Source organism: Mytilus galloprovincialis, chromosome 9 (assembly GCF_965363235.1).
Source record: "Mytilus galloprovincialis chromosome 9, xbMytGall1.hap1.1, whole genome shotgun sequence".
Taxonomy (NCBI): domain Eukaryota; kingdom Metazoa; phylum Mollusca; class Bivalvia; order Mytilida; family Mytilidae; genus Mytilus; species Mytilus galloprovincialis.
In genome coordinates, this window is record NC_134846.1 from 84,899,737 (window position 1) to 84,919,093 (window position 19,357).

Genomic DNA, 19,357 nt, shown 5'->3' on the forward strand with positions numbered 1-19,357 from the left:
TCATGACTATGTATTAGCAATTGGATCCTTTTATACAGAAATAACTGAAATTTCTGCACAAACTTAACTGATGGGGGGGGGGGGGTCTTTACTTTCTCATCTTTTTTTACATGTTTTTTGGAATCGAAGAATAACTGAATTTTTGTTAATAAATATATGTATTTACCATTTTCACAAGTTCAGCTTTCAACTCAACTTTCAACTCAATACACAATTTTAGTAGATGTATAAATTGTTATTTGAACAAGTTCTACCTTCTCTTCAATAGAAGACTTTCAAATTTGTGCACTTTCTGTTAATTTTCCTACGTCACAATGCTTTTCATATAATGTCAACAGTCAGAACTGATTGTTTTTGGTGGCTTTGTTTAAACAGATTGACCCTTCAAATGATCTCATTCTTGAAAAACAGCTTGAGATTGGTGTATAGGAAATATGTATTTCCTGTGATTTACCATGTTCTATGAAATCCAGGAAAATGTTATTAATTGGTATCCCAAGAATGATAGGGAATTCATATATTTAAAATACAATGATTATTCTTATGGATATTTTTCCTTTTAGATATTCTTGAGCTATTAAAACTCTTTCATTAAATTAACAGATTAGGTGTCAACAAGAACCTTAGAGGCTACAATGAGGGATTATTGGAAATATATAGAGGTGGTAAATGGGGACTTGTTTGTGATGATGATTGGGATGACCAAGATGCTGATGTAGCCTGCAGACAATTAGGATTTACTTCGTAAGTATGTCCAACACTCTCACCAAATTTGTTAATTTTATTTCTTCTACATGTGGAGGATAGTTGTGTCCTATGGTAATCACTAGTGTTAGAAAATACCTGGTATAATAAGTTGTTTTTTGGGGTATAAAGTATATAATGAAAGAAATATACAATTGATTGGAGTAACTATTGAGTGTCATGTAGAAAATCTTACTTCAATTTTTATTTGCGATATAAGATTGATATAATTTTATATTACTGTTTTTCCTCAGAGGAGCAAAAAGACCCTTGTACAGGGATACAGCTGACCAATTTCAGCAGGACAACTCATCATTTATACCAAGCAATGTACAGTGGGACAGCTCATCATTTGTACTGAACAATGTACAGTGCCTTGGTAACGAGAGATCACTTCTCAGTTGTCCATACAGTACCAGTACAGAATGTCAGATCTCAGAGGCTGTATCTGTTACCTGTGTCATGCAGAATACAACAGGTAGGTTACCTGTGTCATGCAGAACACAACAGGTAGGTTACCTGTGTCATGCAGAATACAACAGGTACACCTAATGAATACAATACTATTTCTGGATAATAACAGCTCACTGCTTAATTATCCGTACAGTACCAGTACATACTACTATAAATCTCAGACCTCAGGATTCTACTGGTGAATTCCTGTGTCATGGAATCAGTTAATCTAGTGAGTGAATAGGTAATGAGAACTTACTGCTCCCTTGTCCATTCTGTATGGGTTATTATGTCTTTTCTCGTTTGAATGGTTTTACACTAGTAATTTTTGGGGCCTTTTATAGCTTGCTGTTCTGTGTTAGCAAAAGCACTGTGTTGAAGGCTATACCTTGACCTATAATGGTTTACTTTTATACATGGAGAGTTGTCTCATTGGCACTCATACCACATCTTCCTATATCTATTTAGATATCTATCACTTAGTAAAGTTTGGGTAGAATGCAGCAGGTATGTTTCCTGTGTCATGCTAGATACAACAGGAAAGCCAGGCAAAATTAATGATCGAGTGCCTCAATAAAAAAAGACCACTGTTCACCTGGCCATACAGTATAAAAATAAGAAGATATGGTATAATTGTTAGAGTCAGCTATCCACCAACAAAAAATCATAAAATCATCGAAGAGGTCACCTGAAAATGTATAGTGTCAATGACATTTTGAAACAATATACACAGTAAGAAGTTCTGACTCCTATCAACAACAAATTTAGTATCATTACAAAAATAACATAAATAAACTGTAAATTTAGAAATTATTGTGTGCATTTATTATTGCAATTTTGTCATTTTAGACTAAAATGCAATTTCAATATTTGCGAAACTGAGAAAAATCCTGCTTAATTCATATAAACTATTTCAAAATGGGAGTTTAAATTATTGCAATTACAATCCTGTTGCATTTTTCGCAATAACTAAAACATCGCAATAAATTCTGCATTTACTGTAGTATCTATTAAAACCTCTATATAGCAAGACAATTAGATAGTCTCCTTTTCATGGCACCATGTCTTAAAACCTTTATATAGCAAGACAATTAGATAGTCTTATTTCATGGCACCATGTATTTTTTTCCATTACAGATTGTGGTGAATCGAGTTCAGGAGAATGGATAGCTGGAGAGAATTCATGTTATATGATCAAACCAATCCACAAGGGGGATAACTTAAAGAAGATTTTAAAGGAATGTGCTGGACAGAATGGCGAGTCACATCTTGCTCTGATAGAGACTGAAGCAGAACATTATTTTGTATCTAACATCCTGTCCAGACATCAAAAAGGTAATTGACCAGTGATCATAGTTTAAATCCAGTAAAATTGTGTTAGAATATTTTATCATGTAACCTTCAAAGCTATACTAGACCATCTTGTTCAGTTGATTTCCAGACATCAAGAAGTTAATTGACCTGGTAATTTGAATCCAGTAGAATTATGTTTTTGTTTCAACTACAACTGAAAACCCTTTGGTTTTGTATTTCATATTACCAGGGTAGGTCTGGTTCCTGCCGGACTGTATGATTGGTAAAAAAAATGAAGTTTGATTGCATCAAGAATATGCCCATTTGACAAGTTTCATTTGCCCTTTAACTTATAATCTCATTACATTGATTAATTAATTGAAATAGATTATATGTTCATAAGTTAAAAGTCCACGAGACATTTTACAACCTAACATCCTAAGTTGCCCAAATCAGACATAAAGAGGTCAACATACAACCTCCAAATATAGATACATGTACCTGTCCTCATGCCTGTTTTGTCAGAATGTTACTTTGAAGTTACAAATTCATATTTCATTGCCTAAATTGAAAATTAAATTATGATATATATTAAATATTAAAATTAAGTTGGCTGCAGTAAAAATCATAATGGTTACTACAAATATTTTGGTTGAAGTTATGTATAGCAGTATAATTTATTCTTCAGATATTGACAGAGTTATTTTGAGTTCTAAATTGAGCAAGAAGAAGGGTTCTGTATGGAAATGGCAGAAGTACACAAGGAAACAAGATGAAAAGAAAAAATGGAAAGGAAAAATGGAGAAAAAATTAGTGAAGATGAGCTACAAAAAATGGTTCCCTGGTTTGTGTATTTTAAATAGTTTCGTAGAAATAAAGCAAACTGTCGTGGAAAGTACTGCAGTCGGTTGGTGAATCCCGTATTCCTGATAAAAATCGTTTTCAAATGACAGAAAGCAAATTTTAAATACATTAAAGTGAGCTCAATTATTGGTATTGGTATTCATGTTATATGATCAAACCAATCCACAAGGGAGATAATTTAAAGAAGATTTTAAAGGAATGTGCTAGACAGAATGGCAAGTCACATCTTGCTGAATGAAAAAATAGTTTTGCCCTTAATTCTATTATATGTAAGATTTTCTTTTCTTTTTTAAATAAAAATGAAAGAGAACACTTTAATTAATATAATGTGTTTAAAAGTATAAAAGTTATGTCCACTAGAAATCAGTTTGGAGTTCTTATAAGTTAGTATTTCTTCACTAATGATATTCTTTTAATTAAATCATTTAAAACTTTATTTCATGCTTATAATTTTTATAAATACATATTAGTGTACAAAACAAAGTTCGTGGTTTATTCTAATACAAAAACATATTTTTCATTAAGGTTGGAATCCAACTCAGTTTGGTGCTGAGCCCTCTAAGAGTACCGGGAAGTACCAGTGTATAACTCTCAGTAACAAGTATAAGCAGCCAGGACAAAGACCTTCACCTGTAGGTTTCTACTACTTTGATAGTGCTCCCTGTAAACCAGACAAAAGGGAGAAATCTTACTTTATATGTGAGACCCCACGCCAGCACAAGTATAGTCAGTCCATCAGAGCAGGAGAAGAGGGTTAGTATATATACATCACTCTTGCAACTTGAGAATATGAAAATAAAAACATGTGGTAAGATTGCCGATGACAAAACTACTGTTATCCATCAACGTTCAAATGCAGTGAATGTTAGCAATTATAGCCAACTGTGTAGCCACCAACAATTATAGCCAAATGTGTAGCCACCAACAATTATAGCCAACTGTGTAGCCGCCAACAATTATAGCCAAATGTGTAGCCACCAACAATTATAGCCAACTGTGTAGCCGCCAACAATTATAGCCAACTGTGTAGCCACCAACAATTATAGCCAAATGTGTAGCCGCCAACAATTATAGCCAACTGTGTAACTGCCAACAATTATAGCCAACTGTGTAGCCGCCAGCCAACAATTATAGCCAACTGTGTAGCCACCAACAATTATAGCCAACTGTGTAGCCGCCAACAATTATAGTCGACTGTGTAGTCACCAACAAATTTAGCCAACTGTGTAGCCGCCAACAAATTTAGCTACTGTGGATTAATTTATTTTCATGGGTACTAATTTTCATGTATAAAGGAAAGCTTACATGTTTGTGGATATTTTATTTCGTGGTTTTTGCTGATGTCTGCATACAAGCCTTAAGAAAATTTGACATTAAACATTTAATATCATGGTTCAACTGTACTATCAAAATCCACTAAAATTGGTATCCAACGAATAATAATGTATCCACAGTATATAAGGCCTTGACATTGAAAAATAGTAAACAGTTCAATTAAGTACATGTCATTGTATCAAGAAGCAGTCTTACTTTATATTTGTTAATCTTCATAGCATCCAAATACATCCAGTTTAGCATGTGTCAGAGTATTAGCGAACTTTCTGAATTACGTGTTTAAAAATCAAGCTTAAAAATTTAGTTTTATTCTTCTCATATGTTTTATAATACCTTTTGTACTTGTTATCTAGTTGTATAGACATATTTGCCAAAAGTTGTAAAGAAAAACTGTTAAAAGAGGTATGTTTTTTTTAGAATGTTACACCGATAATGGTGAGTCCTATAGAGGAACAACTGCAGTCACCAAAGATGGTACACCATGTACTAGATGGACTTTATCTAATTATGCCAATCCATGGACCCACCCTGAAAAGGTAAGACTATTTATATATATTGCTGAGTCTAACTTGGTTTAGCTGAGGATAGGAACTAATTGTTAAAAGTATTAGAGGAAAACACAAATTAAATTGAATATTCCATTTGAAATTTTATAAAAAATAATAAAGTTTAATTTCAAAGTGACATTTTATTGATGGTGCATCTTTGATTTAAAAAATGGTTTTCCCAATGAATAAGATTATAATCTTTGCTAATCTTCTCCTGTCAATAAACCCTAAGACAGAAAAATGGTGGAAATTAAAATAATGTATTTTTAAATTTGGACCTGAAGTTTGCATTTTCCTTTGATGTTAGAAGCTTTAGGAGATGAAAATTGGTTTGATATGCAAAGGTTTATAATTGACTTGCGAATTTCTATTTAAATGAATTATTGGCTAGAGTATTTGTTTACAAAGATGGGTTTTCTGAATCTAAACTCAACATTTTTTGTGTAAAAAATAAGAATAGTACACTATATCCCTTGGTCTTTGGTGGACAGTTGTCTTAATAATATTTACACAAAATTTTATTTTTATACTTTTAAAGGATTATCACATAAGAAGAGAATGTTTTCATTTCAGGTTTTTATAAGAAATGTAATTCCAACAATATATTTTATTCTCTGTAATTATTTTTTTGATACTTTCATATCTTCTTTATTTCCTCAGACTCATTGGTTAGATTATTATAAATATTATAATAAAAACAACCAACAATTTTATATTGTTTTTTAAGATCTTTTTCTATCCTATGCTTTTAGTAATAAATCATTGAAATTAATTTATTCTAATTATTGACACATAATTGTTTTCCACAATTAGCTTTACTAACCAATCAAGCAATTAACTGAATTGATAAAATACCTTGACGACCCCAAGCCAAAGACAAGCCAACAACTCAGTGGAACTGTAATTGACAGAAATGTCTCTATGTCTTAATTTTATGCCATTTTATGCTATTTGTCAAAAAGGAGTAATTCATTTCATAAAAAGTCATTTATATAAATATATAGTAATATGACTGTTCAAATCATCTCAAATTATATCTCTGTCTTAACACAAATACAACAACTACAAAATGGATAGATGTGAATCCACTCTGGCTTTATTTGACTTTGAACAAGTGGAACAGGATGACTATTCCTCTGGATATGAATCCACACCATCAGACTCAGAGTCATCCACATCAACTCAGAAACTACAGAGTAACAGACTGATACCTATCAGCTACAACAGGGACCCAGTCAAGATCAAAGAAAAGATGAGCTACAGAAATACACAAGCCCTGACAGAACAATTGAAGGTCATCTCATCCATACCAGAACTTTGTGATGTCACATTTGAAGTTGGTTCAGAAAAGGTCAAAGTTCATGGTGTCAAGGCCATCTTGGGAACGAGAAACAGTACTGTACAATCGTATCTTAAAGAAACAGAAAGAAGCTGAATTTCAGAGAAAAGCTGACAAAAAAGACAAGAAGAACAAAGCCTCAGTTCAATCAGACAAAGTTACCATTGTTGTGAAGAAATATGAACCAGAGGACTTCAGAAAAATCATACAGTTCATACACAGTGGTTCTGTGGACATCAACAGTTCATGTGTAGCTGGACTTTTATGTGGTGCATCACAGTTTGGTCTGGATGACCTTGAAAGAGCATGCTGGGACTTTGTCAACCATTCTGTTAAATCAGGGACCATCTCAAAGGTTATACCAGCTGCCAAGAGATATAGTCATCATAAAACTGGGCAAAGACTCCTGGAGAAGATATTCAGTGAAACACAGCAAAGTGTTGAATTGTAAATGACTGTTCAGTGCTTCACTTTTGTTATAACCATCAGTGCTATTTTTATGTTATTAATTTATGGATACAAAAATAAATATATAATAAAAAAACTTTTTTTATTTGTGACAAATAATGGAAGCTTGTGCACTGAAATAGTTTTCATGAATCAGAGCCAGTGTGGACTATGTAATCACACATGTTACTGCTGGGCAATCACAACTAATCTTTATTCATGTTATATTTATGTTTCAGTTTACAAAAAAAATATCTAGATTTACATAACAAAAGAGAATTCAGCATATTTGGTGGGACTAGAGACTTGAGCATCAAGATCAATTACTTACTTTTTATGTCCCACCTTTATGCCCCACCTACGATAGTAGTAGGGCATTATGTTTTCTGGTCTGTGCGTCCTTCCGTCTGTACGTTCGTCTGTTCGTTCGTCTGTCTGTTCGTTCCTCTGTACGTCCGTTCGTCCCACTTCAGGTTAAAGTTTTTGGTCAAGGTAGTTTTTGATGAAGCTGAAGTCCAATCAACTTGAAACTTAGTACACATGTTCCTTATGATACGATCTTTCTTATTTTTAAACCAAATTAGACTTTTGACCCCATTTTCATGGTCCACTGAACATAGAAATTAAAAGTGTGAGTTTCAGGTTAAAGTTTTTGGTCAAGGTAGTTTTATATGAAGCTGAAGTCCAATCAACTTGAAACTTAGTACACATGTTCCTTATGATATGATCTTTCTTATTTTAAAACAAAATTAGACTTTTGACCCCATTTTCATGGTCCACTGAACATAGAAATTAAAAGTGTGAGTTTCAGGTTAAAGTTTTTGGTCAAGGTAGTTTTATATGAAGCTGAAGTCCAATCAACTTGAAACTTAGTACACATGTTCCTTATGATATGATCTTTCTTATTTTTAAACCAAATTAGACTTTTGACCCCATTTTCATGGTCCACTGAACATAGAAATTAAAAGTGTGAGTTTCAGGTTAAAGTTTTTGGTCAAGGTAGTTTTTCATGAAGTTTTAAAGTCCAATCAACTTGAAACTTAGTACACATGTTCCCTATTGGTTGATCTTTTTACTTCTAAGGCCAAATTAGATTTTTTACGCAATTTCACGGTCCATTGAACATGGAAAATGATAATGCGAGTGGGGCATCCGTGTACTTTGGACACATTCTTGTTCTTTTTGTTTTTCCTTGATCCTGTCAATCTGAAAGGTAATATATTTGAAAACTACATTTCAAATTACCAGTAAATTAAATGAATAAAACTAGAACTGACTATGAAGCATAACTTAAGCATCCCTAAAGTGACAGACAAGTTTTTCAGGTAAGGGTGAAGGTTGGTACCTACTAAAACATTTAAACCTGCTGCATTTGTTTGCAAATGTCCTAAGACAGGAACCTGATGTTCAATGGTTGTTGTTTCTTGATGTGGTTCATAAGTGGTTGGCGTTTCTCATTTTTTATATGGATTAGACGGTTTGTTTTACTATAGTCATTTTTGTGCACTTTATAGCTTGCTGTTTGGTGTGAACCAAGGCTCCATGTTGAAGATACCGTAGTACTTTGAACTATAATGGTTTACTTTTACAAATTGTGACTTTGATGGAGAGTTGTCGAAATGAGACTCATACCACATCTTCTTATATCTTAGCACTTCAAAATATCCAAAATAACCAGAATAAAATATTAAATTGTACATCTTTACATAATGATTCAACAAAATCCTCTGTCTCATGTAATACATTGATTGATTGTTAGTGTTTAAGTGCCACTTTTGAACTATTTCATGGCGGCCAGTTTTTATAGGTGGAGGAAACCGAAGTGCCTGGAGAAGCCACAACCTTGGATAGGAAAACTGACAACCCAAGTCCATAAAATTAGAGAGGCAGGATTCGTACGCACAACCTCAGTTTTGACTGGCTAGTGACTACAGTAGTAAAACTTTTTAGACCACCTGATTGGCCCCCTGTGTATTGTATAAATAGTAAATAAAGTAAGAGATTTGGTACTGGCTTCAGACCACAATTATTTCCCTTTGTTCATGGTTTAGGAATATATAGCTCCCAATTATTATATGGGGTATTTATTCCTAAGTATTCTGTCTACTGTTTTCTTTGAAATGTTTACTATTTAAGTAGTTTTATTAGTTGCATATATATTGAAAAAAGTAAAAAAACAATCATGTGGAAAAAATTAATTGTTGAAAGTGAAAGTAGTGTTTTGGACGAAATGAAAGTAGGGTAGAAATCAGCCTCGTCATCTATTAAAGATTCAAATCCTGCCATTGGTATGTTGATAGGGCTCTCCAAAGAAAAAGCACTGATGGATTTTATTGGGACAAGCATATTTTATTAGAATAATAATGATCTATAAGCAGTGGAATTTATTTCATGTTTGAAGCTGTGCAAAATTTTTTAATTCAATTTCACTTTTACCAAAAAATGCTTTGTAGGAAAGGGGAAGAATAATCGTGGTCGGTTGCCTTCTGTTCTCAAATCAACCATCATAACCTGATTTCACCCTTAAAAACATGAATGCAAATTTACCAAAATCAAAAGACAAATAATGACATATGGTCCATATACTATAGCTTAACTTGGTCCAGGCTTTAAATAAGGGGAATTTTAATATATTCAACATGACCTAAAACCTCCTTCGTTTGCCTATCAGGACCATTTGCTGATAAACTTTATCATAAACAATAAATCAACTGTTGACACAGATATATATCTCTTTTATAACTTTTGGTAGTAAAATGTAAATGTTAAAATTAAAATATCAATACTTCAATTGTTAACTATGCTAAACATAACCCTGTCACATTCTCTATGTATGTGCCTGTAATTCAGTGGTTGTCGTTTGTTAATTTGTTATATATTTGTTTCCTTTCATTTTTGTCATGAGTTAAGTGTTAGTTTTCTTGTTTGCATTGTTTTACATTGTCTTTTCAGGGCCTTTTATAGCTGATTATGCGGTAAGGGCTTTGCTCATTGTTGAAGGTTGTATCTTCTTCTTTAGGTTTCTAGTGATCCTTTAATTATTGAAGATTATTCGCCTGGCATCGACTATAAAATTTATAATTTACACTTTAGCAAGAAAAAAACAAAAATAACAAAATCAAAAAATCAAAATAAGTATGTACATTTGAAAAAATAAATTTTGATAAAACTATATACATTTCATAACAGAATAGTTAGGGATAGAATATGGGGATGAGAGCAGATTCTGAGATCATACTCTTGAATCCGTATACTGTACTGCATGATACTTTTTGTTGTGGCAGATGATTCCAATTTATAACTGTCTTTAGATGTTTGTATTTGCCTAAATGAGTGTGGATTGCTATGTCTGGTTCTATTGTCTAGTGGGATCAATAGGTTATGTGTAGGGACTGCAACAATTTCATGAATAATTTTGTAAAAGAAAACAAGTCTGTATCGTAAACACCTAGTATCGTGATCTATAGTTTTTAATTTCTGTGTCACATTGGTCTCTTAAGTGTGGAGAGTTGTCTCATTTGCAATCATACCACTTTTTCTTTCTTATATAAACAGATAGTCAATGAACTATGACTGAAGGTGCTTGATCAAATAATCTCTGTGGACATGAGAACTGCCAATGCTAATACATGTACAACTATATACCAATTACCTTTGACTTATCATAGGTATTTCTCTTTAAAATGCCCCTAACACAAACTTTAACATGTTATCTGTGCCAAAAGTTAAAGATTGACTGAGTCATGAAGGGGTATGACTACATAATCTCCATGGTAATGAGAAGGGCATGCAACCAAATATAATCATTGACTTACCATTAGTGGCATATCTTAAACTGACCTAATCACTAACATGTAAACTAATCACAAACTAATACATTGTTGAGGCCCCATAACCGTCAGAATTAGCACGCCTAAGTCTCATTATTTCAACAAAGTTGAGGCAAAACAAAACCTGTGTAGTGTAGCTACTAGGTAGAACAAGGACATCACATAACTTGAAAAGCAGGTTCAGTATCACAGTGTTCCCCACTATAGGAAACTAGCTAAGTTAGCTAAGAAAGTGTCACAATTCATGGACAAAAAATGGATTGTTTATTAAACAGTGATGCATTATGACTTCTGAATAGGGTCAAATTTCAATTGCCATAATTTATATTAAATGACAAAATAAAGGTGGAACTTAGGTACAACAGCAATCAGATTGAATTCTTAGATACACTTGTGAAAATAAAAAATAGTAAATTAACAACAGACCTTTATACAAAGCCAACTGATAAACATATATATGTTCACAGCAAATCATGCCATCCAAAAAATGTAAAAAAGGCAATTCCTTATGGTTTAGCATTACGATTAAGAAGAATTTGTGAAAATGAAGATGACTATCAAAAACATAGACAAGAACTAAAATTACAACTGCGAAAAAGAGGCTATAATGGAAAATTTATTGAAAACCAACTAAAAAGAGCAGACGACTTAAATAGAAAAGAGTTATTACAGAGAAAAAATAAAATTAAAAAAACATCAGAACGCATACCTCTTGTTGTAACCTTTACTGATTTACTACCTGATATTCATGACATTGTGAAAAAAAGAATTAATATTTTACATAACTGTAACTTGATGAAAGAAATATTTCCAGAACCACCACTAGTAGCTTATCGAAGAGATAGAAACTTAGCAGACATAATTGTACATGGAAAACTAAATAAGATCACCAAAAAATGTACTAACTACAACAGCAACAAAACATGTAAAGAAGAATGTGAAGTTTGCGATATTGAAAGACATGAAGAAAAAATTATACTCGGAGATAAAACATTCAACCTCAAAAAGAACATTCATGGATGTCAACTGGTGAACCTTATTTATGGACTTCACTGTGAAAAATGTAACCACTATGTCTATGTTGGAGAAACAGAAAGATCACTCAACGAAAGAATAAAAGAGCATCTAGCAGATATCAGACATGATAGAGATACAGCTGTGGCAGAACATTTTAACCAAGAGGATCATTGTAAAGAGGACATCACAGTTCAGGTTCTGCAACAGATTTACGATAAATCCGCAAATTACAGGAGATATATTGAGGCACAATGGATGCAAAAATTAAATACAATTAGACCATTTGGAATTAACGTTAAAAAGGAATGACTTTAATTGATCAAAACTTATATAATTTAACTTTCATTCATACAAAAGTATTGTGACGTCATGTTATTATGACGTTAGAGTATTATGACGTCATGATGTTTCCAAGGACATTTATCTATAACATCTTTTCAATGTTTGAAAAAAGAAATGTCAGCCATGTAGTTTAGAGGAATAATAAATAACTGAAGAAGGCCAATGGCCGAAACGTCTGAACAATTGGTTTATTTATACAATTATATAATTTATATCATTTTGGGCTGTTGTAAATTACCACTAATATCAATTGATCATCACATTTGGAGTCCAAGGTACAAAGGGCAATAATTCAGGTTCAAAAACTGAAATTGTCTTTTTCAAAGGATTATACAGGCAATATTGTAAACATATCCATTGAAAATACTTCTAGATAATTACTTATTTTTGTCAAGCCTCTGACTTCTGTGGCTGAAAGCTGGACATAGGGATAGTGATCCAGCAGGTGCAGCAGTTTAATCTAGCTATATACTTTTAAAAAAGCTTTAAATTTTAGTAGGTAGAAGAACTGGATGCTTCATACTTTGTATAAAGATGCCTTATGTTAAGAAGTTTCCATCTGTCATATTTCCATTGTCCTTTATCCATTTTTCATAGTTCAGTAACTACTTTAAAAAGTGATTTTTTTTTGTTTGTAATGTTGATTTCTCTCTGATGATGAGTAATAGGAAAATCCATATGTAAAATGTGCGGAACTTATCAAGATGCTCTTGCATGTAGTCCATTGCCCAGTGTTAAGTTTTTATGTTGATTGTTTTTCTTAAACTATAAGCAATAGGTGAATAATGTATTTGGGGTGTGGAATGATTTTAGGTCTGTATGTCTGTCTGGCAGGTATCATCAATCTGACCTTGACTTCATTTTCATGGTTCAATGGTCTATGTTAAGTTTTCATGGTTTAGTTTGTTTCTTAGATACTACATGTATAAGCAATATGTCTGTCTGGCATGGTTCATCTGACCTTGAAATCATTTTTATAGTTCAATTTTCCTGGTTAGGTTTGTTTCTATGAAACTACAAGCAATAGTTCAACTTTATTTAGTGAATGGAATGATTGTGAGGTGTACATGTATTTCAGGTTTTGACCTTGACCTCATTTTCCTTGATCATGTTAAGTTTACGTGATACATATAATTAAGCTTTATGTTTAAGACTTTCAACATAAAATCAATGGTCAGAAAAGCAGATGAGACATTTCAATGTGTGCACTCTTGTTTATACTTTTGGTTTGCTTTTATTTCCAACTGTGTTTTTTTATGCCCCACCTACGATAGTAGAAGGCATTATGTTTTCTGGTCTGTTCATCCGTTCGTCCGTTCGTCCGTCCGTCCGTCTGTTTGTTCATCCGTCTGTCCGTCCGTTCGTTCGTCTGTCTGTCCCGCTTCAGGTTAAAGTTTTTGGTCAAGGTAGTTTTTGATGAAGTTGAAGTCCAATCAACTTGAAACTTAGTATACATGTGCCCTATGATATGATCTTTCTAATTTAATTTAAATGCCAAATTAGAGTTTTTACCCCAATTTTACGGTTCACTGAACATAGAAAATGATAGTGCAAATTTCAGGTTAAAGTTTTTGGTCAAGGTAGTTTTTGATAAAGTAGAAGTCCAATCAACTTGAAACTTAGTATACATGTTCCCTTTGATAAGATCATTCTAATTTTAATGCCAAATTAGAGAATTTATTCCAATTTCACGGTCCACTAAACATAGAAAATGATAGTGCGAGTGGGGCGTCCTTGTACTGTGGACACATTCTTGTTTTAGTTTGTTATGTTATGCCCCAGGTTTTGGGAGGTTTGACTGTTCATGACCATATTAACCCTGCCATATTCTTAAAGTGACTGTCCTAAATCAGGAACCTGTTATTCAGTGGTTGTTTTTGGTTGCTGTCTGTAATATTTCAAATAAAGAAAGGTTGATGTATACAATAATCAATAGATTTTAGGACTTCAATGAACTGATATTCATATTTTTAACATCAAATCATAATTAACTAAAACCATTTTATAAATCATACTGATCATACAGATAAGTAAAGATTGCATCTCTTCACCAACTTAAATGAATGAAAAAACATTACATAAATTATTGTTACATGTAAAAACCCATTCCTATTTTTATCAGCTTGAATAGGAAATGATTTATATTAATTGAGCCTATATCCAATATTTTTGATTTACATAATTTTTGAAATTTAATCAATGTAATTACAGTTTTACAGTTTTATTAATATTTCTTTTGTTTTAATATTAGTTATATTGTAATTAAAAATGCAATCTCCTAAATTAAAAAGACTGAAACTAATTAAAAGTGATCAACTAACTTCTCAAATTTCAAAACAATTGTAATCAACACCCAAGCCATTATTGATCCAATTACTCAACATGTCCTGAGGATAGACACAAATCTCTCTATCATTCAACTCTGCCAAGTTCAGCTCTCTGTCTGAAGAGGAGCAAATCATTTCATATATTTTATATATAAATCACAATGTTCCAAACTTAAGCATTCAAAATTCAACACTATCTTTTCAACATATTATTATCCATCAACAATTATTTACAAAATGGATAGATGTGAATCCACTCTGGCTTTAGTGGACTTTAAACAAGTAGAACAGGATGGTTATTCCTCTGGATATGAATCCACACCATCAGACTCAGAGTCATCCACATCAACTCAGAAACTACAGAGTAACAGACTGATACCTATCAGTTACAACAGGGACCCAGTCAAGATCAAAGAAAAGATGAGCTACAGAAATACACAAGCTCTGACAGAACAATTGAAGGTCATTTCATCCATACCAGAACTTTGTGATGTCACATTTGAAGTGGGTTCAGAAAAGGTCAAAGTTCATGGTGTCAAGGCCATCTTGGGAACAAGAAGCAGAGTACTGTACAATCTTATCTTAAAGAAACAGAAGGAAGCTGAATTTCAGAGAAAAGCTGACAAAAAAGACAAGAAAAAGAAAACATCAGTTCAATCAGACAAAGTGACCATTGTTGTGAAGAAATATGAACCAGAGGACTTCAGAAAGATCATACAGTTCATACACAGTGGTTCTGTGGACATCAACAGTTCATGTGTAGCTGGACTTTTATGTGGTGCATCACAATTTGGTCTGGATGACCTTGAAAGAGCATGCTGGGACTTTGTCAACCATTCTGTCAAATCAGGGACCATCTCAAAGGTTATACCAGTTGCCAAGAGATATAGTCATCATAAAACTGGGCAAAGACTCCTGGAGAAGATATTCAGTGAAACACAGCAAAGTGTTGAATTGTAAATGACTGTTCAGTGCTTCACTTTTGTTATAACCATCAGTGCTATTTTTATGTTATTAATTTATAGATGAATGAATAAATATATAGAAAGAAACCCTTTTTTTTATTTATTTCTAATCAATTGTGTTTGCAAGCTTGGCCATTCAATAGGGTTTTCAAGAAGCAGAACCCGAGTTTGCCCTATTATGATTCCGTAGAGTGCTTGGAGTGTATTTATTGGTTATACAGTAAACAAAGCATGCTAATCTGAACTGGACAATAATCTACCTGGATCAATATAATGTGCAGAAAGTCTCATGATGGTTATTCTAATAGATATTTCAATATATGCCTTTATCTGTTAAATGTACAGTAAAATAAGTGTTAAAAAAGGAAGTATCAATTCACAACACCAAATACCTTAAAAGTGTGATGGAATGTTTTTTTCTTTTTGGTTGGGTTGTTGTCTCTTTGATGTATTACTCGTTATCATTCTTAATTTTATTTGTGTTATTCCTGCATTCAAGGCACTGTGAAAATTCATGAGATATAAATATTTCATACTTATTAGTCTCTAATGTTTTCAAAATCTTGGTAAATTGAGATATAATTTATTGTAATTTCTAAGGTCTTGGGTAATATAACTTTCAAATGCCAGTCTTTGTAAGAAATGGTCAATTTAGAAAAAATACAAAACATAGGTGAAAAAGACCCCACCGACTTAACCATCCTATTTTGAAGTTATCCTCATTCTGAGTAAGTGCTGGTGGACGTTTCGTTCCCGGCAGTATCACCAGCCCAGTAGTCAATACTTTGGTGTTGACAAGAATAACAATAATGTGGTCATTTTTATAAATTTCTGTTTACAAAACTTTATTTGTTTTTTTTAAAACTAAGGATTTTCTTATCCCAGACATAGATTACCTTAGCCGTATTTGGCACAACTTTTTATAATTTTGGATCCTCAATGCTCTTCAACTTTGTACTTGTTTGTCTTTATAAATATTTTGATATGAGCGTCACTGATGAGTCTTATGTAGATGAAACACGCGTCTGGCGTACTTAATTATAATCCTGGTACCTATTGATAACTATTGAAGATCTTTTGTTACTCTTTGTTTTGTAATTTTAGAAATCTCTAGATAACCTTTGGTTAGAATGAAAGCAGATTACAGAGTTAGTTCCCCTTACTTGTTAATTTCTAGTACATTTCAACCAAATGATATCTTGAATTACCAGAGTAGGAAGAGGAAATTAATGTTGTATTCATGTACAATTATACAATTTCATCATAAATTAATATTAACTTGAGTGGTTTTTTGCTCATCATATTTTAATCCCTGCCTAATTCTTTTACTATGTGAAGTCTAAAAAATACCACTTTGCTATCAAAATTTTCAACCCTTTCAGATTCTATACAAGATATTGGAATCTTATGAGTAAGATCAATAAATTGTGAACATTTTCGTCTCAATTTTTAGTGTCCTATGAATAAAGAAGAGCAATTTGATATATATAGATAAGAAGATATCAAATAAAAGTCAGCAAGTCAGCAACCTAACATGATATGTTCACCAGTGTTATAGATTAACTATTTGCCAAATTGAACATTTAGAGGATCTCACAGCTGTTCTTGCTGGACTTTTGAAAGTAATATGAAGTGCTTACATGACAGCCTCAAACATTAAACTAAAAGACAATGTGATTTGTATAAACTGATATCTAAAATTTACCAGAATGGCAAACCTTCCATAGTAACAATATACAATACCAGAAATCTGAAGTAAAAAAAAACTATCAGTATTTTATGTATATTTTAGGACTAGATGCCATTTAACTGTTGAGATGACCCTCCAAGACTGAGGATGTTCATGTGGCCTTGTATAAATATAAAAGCACTTGTAATTATATAATGATGATTTTTCTAGGTCTGCTTTATATTTGATGTCATAGATTAGAAAAATGTAAATCATCATTTCAACTCATATTTTTTGTTTGTTTGTCAAATTAGTCATCAAAATGGTTCATCCTTGGTTTGGTTCATTTTGCCATTTTTTTCCTTTTAATAACCAAACATGCTAAGCACATGCCCAACCTATCTCAAATTAAGGGTCAAAAGAGATATATAAATAAAGAAGTTAAAAAACAAAAAGATATAGGCTGTGTATTGTACTTGTCCAGATTTATTTTAGCTATGGCTTGTACTTGCCAGTTGCATGCACTTCTTGCTAAATAATTGTGTTTTGACAAATAATATATTAAGTCTTACTGATTGATAAATATAATATTTTTTGGGGGAACAGTGTACATAATTATATTCTTTTGTACAAAACTAAAAATAGATATGACTTTTTTTGATAATAATTTTTTAATAAGAAAATGATTTGTTATCTTCAGTTGACTAAGTTTGGAATTAAAAACTCTTCAGTTGACTAAGTTTGGAATTAAAAACCTTTTACCTAATTGAAAAAGATAGCATCATGGCATACATTATCATTTATATGATGCATACAAAATATGGAATATTTTACTTTCTATATTATTATGAAACATGTACAATTTATTTATTGTCAAAATTTCTTTCCTGTTGTTTAAGATTTTTTTTTGTAAAATAAGATTATGTTGCATGTCAGCTTTCATAAATAGTTTCAAGATAATATTGCTTTAATTACAAAACAACAAACTAGGTTTGATCATATTTCCCCCTTGGGATTAAGTTATAATATAATTAATCAAATTAGTTTTACTAACCAATCAACCAATCAGCTGAATGAATTGAATACCATGATAACCCCAAGCTGTAGACAAGCCAACAACTCTGTGGAACTGTAATTGGCAGAAATGTCTCCATGTCTAAATTTTAATGCCATTTAATGCTACTTGTCATAAAGGAGCAATTCATTTCATAAAATGATATGTACATAAATATAGTAATGTGAAACTTAGTAACAAATCATTTCAAATTAAATCTCTGTCTTTACACACAAAAATACAACGACAATAACAAAATGGATAGATGTGAATCCACTCTGGCTTTAGTGGACTTTGAACAAGTGGAACAGGATGACTATTCCTCTGGATATGAATCCACACCATCAGACTCTGAGTCATCCACATCAACTCAGAAACTACAGAGTAACAGACTGATACCTATCAGCTACAACAGGGATCCAGTTAAGATCAAAGAAAAGATGAGCTACAGAAATACACAAGCTCTGACAGAACAATTGAAGGTCATTTCATCCATACCAGAACTTTGTGATGTCACATTTGAAGTGGGTTCAGACAAGGTCAAAGTTCATGGGGTCAAGGCCATCTTAGGAACAAGAAGCAGAGTGCTGTACAATCTTATCTTAAAGAAACAGACGGAAGCTGAATTTCAGAGAAAAGCTGACAAAAAAGATAAGAAAAAGAAAACATCAGTTCAATCAGACAAAGTGACCATTGTTGTGAAGAAATATGAACCAGAGGAATTCAGAAAGATCATCCAGTTCATACACAGTGGTTCTGTGGACATCAACAGTTCATGTGTAGCTGGACTTTTATGTGGTGCATCACAATTTGGTCTGGATGACCTTGAAAGAGCATGCTGGGACTTTGTCAACCATTCTGTTAAATCAGGGACCATCTCAAAGGTTATACCGTCTGCTAGGAGATACAGTCATCATAAAACTGGACAGAGACTCCTGGAGAAGATATTTAGTGAAACACAGCAAAGTGTTGACTTGTAAATGAACCACTGAATGCTATAAATGTGCTATTTGTCATCACTAATAGTGCTTTTTGTCATAACTAATAGTGCTATTGTTTTTGTTATGAAATTTGAATAAATATTTGAATGATCCTGAAAATGTTTTATTCTTTAATATTATAAAAAAATG

General features: G+C 32.4%; 4 protein-coding genes across 5 annotated transcripts in view; all 4 read left to right on the forward strand.

Annotated features, from left to right (window-relative positions):
• The window catches only part of LOC143046208 (scavenger receptor cysteine-rich type 1 protein M130-like), a 63,786-nt gene that overhangs the window by 4,631 nt on the left and 39,798 nt on the right, over positions 1-19,357 (forward strand). Inside the window, exons 3-8 of one of the 2 annotated variants that reach the window (XM_076219249.1) lie at positions 604-744; positions 999-1,222; positions 2,335-2,532; positions 3,179-3,334; positions 3,880-4,107; positions 5,107-5,225. In XM_076219249.1, the coding sequence (XP_076075364.1) occupies positions 604-744; positions 999-1,222; positions 2,335-2,532; positions 3,179-3,334; positions 3,880-4,107; positions 5,107-5,225 (1,066 nt within the window). Of the gene's footprint in view, positions 1-603; positions 745-998; positions 1,223-1,264; positions 1,287-2,334; positions 2,533-3,178; positions 3,335-3,879; positions 4,108-5,106; positions 5,226-19,357 lie in introns of those variants that run through there. The other variant, XM_076219250.1, reaches the window with a different exon arrangement.
• Positions 6,031-7,082, forward strand: LOC143046211 (serine-enriched protein-like). Its single transcript, XM_076219254.1, has one exon. The coding sequence runs from the start codon at positions 6,560-6,562 to the stop codon at positions 7,025-7,027; it is 468 nt and encodes a 155-aa protein (XP_076075369.1). The 5' UTR covers positions 6,031-6,559; the 3' UTR covers positions 7,028-7,082.
• On the forward strand, positions 14,721-15,558 carry LOC143046210 (serine-enriched protein-like). The gene has a single exon (XM_076219252.1). It carries the CDS (start codon positions 14,777-14,779, stop codon positions 15,497-15,499), a length of 723 nt encoding a protein of 240 aa, XP_076075367.1. The 5' UTR covers positions 14,721-14,776; the 3' UTR covers positions 15,500-15,558.
• On the forward strand, positions 18,419-19,317 carry LOC143046209 (serine-enriched protein-like). The gene has a single exon (XM_076219251.1). The coding sequence runs from the start codon at positions 18,485-18,487 to the stop codon at positions 19,205-19,207; it is 723 nt and encodes a 240-aa protein (XP_076075366.1). The 5' UTR covers positions 18,419-18,484; the 3' UTR covers positions 19,208-19,317.

Bases quoted from the DNA above. Each gene is read 5' to 3' on its own strand.
- LOC143046209 (XM_076219251.1), top strand. From the start codon at position 18,485: ATGGATAGATGTGAATCCACTCTGGCTTTAGTGGACTTTGAACAAGTG.
- LOC143046210 (XM_076219252.1), top strand. From the start codon at position 14,777: ATGGATAGATGTGAATCCACTCTGGCTTTAGTGGACTTTAAACAAGTA.
- LOC143046211 (XM_076219254.1), top strand. From the start codon at position 6,560: ATGTCACATTTGAAGTTGGTTCAGAAAAGGTCAAAGTTCATGGTGTCA.